Source organism: Colobus angolensis, unplaced genomic scaffold, assembly GCF_000951035.1.
Source record: "Colobus angolensis palliatus isolate OR3802 unplaced genomic scaffold, Cang.pa_1.0 Scaffold1, whole genome shotgun sequence".
NCBI lineage: Eukaryota > Metazoa > Chordata > Mammalia > Primates > Cercopithecidae > Colobus > Colobus angolensis.
Window position 1 is genome coordinate 3,667,650 of NW_012110918.1, and position 3,937 is coordinate 3,671,586.

Below are 3,937 nucleotides of genomic sequence, written 5' to 3' on the forward strand. Positions count from 1 at the left end.
ATTTTTTGTATTTTTAGTAGAGACGAGGTTTCCCTATGTTGGCCAGGCTGGTCTCGAACTCCTGACCTCAGGTCATCTGCCCATCTCAGCCTCCCAAAGTGCTAGGATTACAGGTGTGAGCCACCGTGCCCAACTATATCGTATCTTTCAAAGGCAATTTTGGGCATTATACTTCTGTTTCAGGTTGTTTTGAGGTGCAAGTACAGAATAGTGGTTCAGAATACAGATCCTGGAACCAGACTGCTTACGGCTGAATCCTGTCTTTGCCATTTACTGGCTGTGTGACCCTGGACAAGTTACATCAACACTTGTGATTCAGTGCTGTCTTTTGTGAAATAGAGCAAATAACAGTACTACCTCACAGTTGTGAAGATCAAGTGTACATGGTAAACACTCAGAACACTTCTGGACACATAGTAGTCAGTATTTTCAAGCAAAAGAAACTCAACTTGGCTTGGTATGGTGGCTCAGGCCTGTAATCCCAGCACTTTCGGAGGCGAAGGTGGGTGGATTGCTTGAGCTCAGGAGTTCAAGACCAGCTTGGGCAAAATAGTGAAACCCTGTCTTTACAAAAAATACAAAAATTAGCTGGACGTGGTGGTGTGTACCTGTAGTCCCAGCTATTTGGGAGGCTGAGGTGGGAGGATGGTTTCAGCCCAGGAGGCAGAGGTCGCAGTGAGCCGAGATCGTGCCACTCCACTCCAGCCTGGGTGACAGAGCCAGATCCTGTCTCAAAGACAAGAAATAAAAAGAAAAAAAAAAAAAAAAGAGAAGAAACTCAACTTGACAATACAAAAGCAATGTGTATCGGATCTCATAATTGCAAACCTTCAGAGATAGAGCGGGTCAGACCTCTCAAGGTTTCCCTACAGTTTTCTTATTCAGATTTCTAGGACTCACATCCCTCAGTTCAGAAGAACAGAGGCTGCTTTCCTACCTCCAACCAGTAAACAAAAGGCACAGGCTGTCCAACTGGATGAATTTAGGTCATGTGCCTGCCCCTGAACCATTCTCAGTAGCTGAGAGAATGCCTCACAGTGATTGGTTTAGGGGTGAATTCCTTCCACATTCTTGCATTTAGGGGGATGGGATTATGCTGATTAAGAGTAGGTACAACCCTTTATGAACTCTGGCTGCTATACAATGAATGAGGCTGGCATTATTGCCTGCAAGAATGGACAAATTTGGTGTTTGAATTTATTTATAGTAAGAAATAAACCATGACAATTTTTCTAAAATGTAATCTTTTAGAACACAAAAAAATTGCAGAAACAAAAATGGCCCATAATCCTGATGCTCTGTTGACCATCTTTGTTTTGTTTGTTCGTTTGAGCATATGGCAAAAAATGCAAAATTCAGAAATGTGTAACGAGCATAGAATGTTACTGGAACAATTGACAAAACTTGAACACAGACTACATACTAAACAACAGCATGAAATTTCAGTTTTTCTGAATTTGACGACTGCAGTGTGGTTATATAAGAGAATGTCTTTTCTTAGGAGATACACCGTGAAACAGGAAAAAGGACATGATTCTGAAACTCTCAAATGTTTCAAAAAGTAACATATTAAAATCACACATAGGGACACATGTGCATATATATACATATACATATATATGTATAGAGACAGAAGTAGCAAATGTGGCAAAATGTTAACATTTGGCAAATCTGGACAAGGATTTGCAATTCTGCTGCATTTGAAATTATTTAAAAATACAAAACTTGAGTGTTTGGAGAAACAGGAATAATCAACCTTTTGTTACCATATTTGCGGCTTCTATACAGTCTTTTACGATGCAATTGAAAAAAAAAACCTAAACTAAAAAATATAACCTAAATCTTCCCTCCCATAGTGGCCAGAAACCCCTGCCAAGTTCTTCGGATGTCATAACAGGAAAAAAATGCAAAGCAGTATGTCTTTCTATAAAGATTACTTATTTACTAATTATCATTTTTTTATTTTCATGAAGATCAACAACAAAGTTTTTTTAAAATAATGACTTTGAGAATCATTTTGTGGTATTTGTTTAAGGCTGTCGCCCAGGAAAACGCCCAGCGACCAAGCGCGCTTCAATCCCGTGGAAACACGAACGGCCCAGGGGACCGCCCCTTCGCGTTGCTTGACGGGATCTAGAGTCCTCCCGCTCCGCCCCGCCAGGCGCTCGAGGACCGCCGGGCCGCTCCCTCATCTCGCGATGCCATCCTCCTTTTTTTTTTTTTCTCCCCCCCTCCCAACTCGCCCCTAAGCCCTATGACTCCCTCCCCTCTCAACATGTTTTTCAAATCCACCAATGGGCACACAGCTTGGGCTCGAACCAGCCAATCGGAATGCGGAGTCACCGGGAAATTTAAACCGCGCCGGCCGGCTGCACGAACCACACGGTCTTTGAGCTGAGTCGAGGTGGACCCTTTGAGCGCAGCCGTCCCGCAGCCGCTGATTTCCCCGCTTCGCCTCCCGTGGAAGCCCGGGCCCGCTTCGCAGGTACAGACTCAGGCGGCGGCCCGGCCCGAGCGCTAACGGCTTGCCCGCGGGCGGCGTTCGCCTTTAGATGGGGGGAGGGAGGCCCCGGGTCCACGCCGAGCCTGGCTCAGCCTCCGCGTTGACTAGGCCTCGGGGGCGATTGGTTCATTGACCAGGCGGCTGAGTTTGGCGGAGTCTGCGGGTTTAGGCGCCGACGCTCTTCAAACGGCAGCGGAGACCATAACGCGTCGCGGCCGGGAGAATCGGAGCGAGCCAGGCCTGAGGGCGAATGTCCCGGGAGGGCTCGTGGCGGCCCTGGCCTCGCCTCCCCGTTTATCGTTGCATCTTCCCTGACGTAGGGGCAGGGGCTGGGGGTGGCAGTTGGGAGCACCGTCTCTGACACTTAGACCCCGTGGTGGCTGTGCCACCAAGTCGTAGGCGAGCGTAATGAAAGCAAAGATAGCAAATTGTAAGGAGGGCTTTGACTTGTGTCGTCTTCTGAATGACGCACAGCTGATGTCCTAATTAAGTGCATTCACTCCTAGTCTCTGGAAATGCAAATCAAATATGCGACATGCGCCACTGCATTTTTAATGTTGACCATAATGTAATGATGAAGGAAATTTTTATTTAGTTTTCGAATCTGCACCTATTTTGGCCAAGTAAAGACAGTAAAGTAGTGAGAGCCTCCTTAGAATCTGAATTTATTGCCCTGGCACATAATTTTTAGCTGTAAGTTAACTTGGTTCCCCTATTTTGCCTTGGATTAACTATTAGGGACTCTGGAGTATCGAGCCAGGCTGTCAGAAACGGTGGACACACGTGGCTAGTCCAAATTGAAATACGCTGTAAGCTTAAAGTACACAAAAGACTTCAAAGATGGGGTATGGGAAAAATGTAAAAGATGTCAGTTATTTTATATATTGCTAACATATTGAAATACTATTTGGATATGTTGGGTTAAGTAAAATTATTGAAATTAGTTTCACTTGTTTCTTTTCGCCTTTTAAAAAGTATGGCTACTAGGAAGTTTCAATTTATATAGCTTGCATTCTATTTCTGATGGACAGCCCTCTCCAGGAAGTCTCAGCCCTTCAGAGGGAAGGGGGACAGTTCCCGTTTGGGTAAAGCTATTTCATAGTGCTGAAAACATGGTGATCCCTCCTCTGGCATACAGGTGTGGATTCAGTAGATGCTTGATAATTCAATTCTTATTTGGTACTATTATTGACAAAGGAAAATGATAAAGGAAATATTTTTCTCTCCCCCCACCTTTTAGCTTTCTCCCTTTGTCTCATAACCATGTCCACCAACGAGAATGCTAATACACCAGCTGCCCGTCTTCACAGATTCAAGAACAAGGGAAAAGACAGTACAGTGAGTACCTTCTGTTGCTGCTTTCCTGTGGTGGTGTTTAAATGGGAGGACATTTGGAAAGGGGTGAAAACTTAGGGATCTTTTTTTTTTTTTTTT

At 44.7% G+C, this 3,937-nt stretch overlaps 1 protein-coding gene across 1 annotated transcript in view; it reads left to right on the forward strand.

Annotated features, from left to right (window-relative positions):
• Nucleotides 1-2,172: 2,172 nt before the first annotated feature.
• The window catches only part of KPNA2 (karyopherin alpha 2 (RAG cohort 1, importin alpha 1)), a 12,864-nt gene continuing 11,099 nt past the window's right edge, over nucleotides 2,173-3,937 (forward strand). The window contains exons 1-2 of the mRNA XM_011931218.1: nucleotides 2,173-2,485; nucleotides 3,744-3,841. Coding sequence (XP_011786608.1) covers nucleotides 3,767-3,841 — 75 coding nt within the window. The 5' untranslated portion in view covers nucleotides 2,173-2,485; nucleotides 3,744-3,766. The remainder of the gene's footprint in view (nucleotides 2,486-3,743; nucleotides 3,842-3,937) is intronic.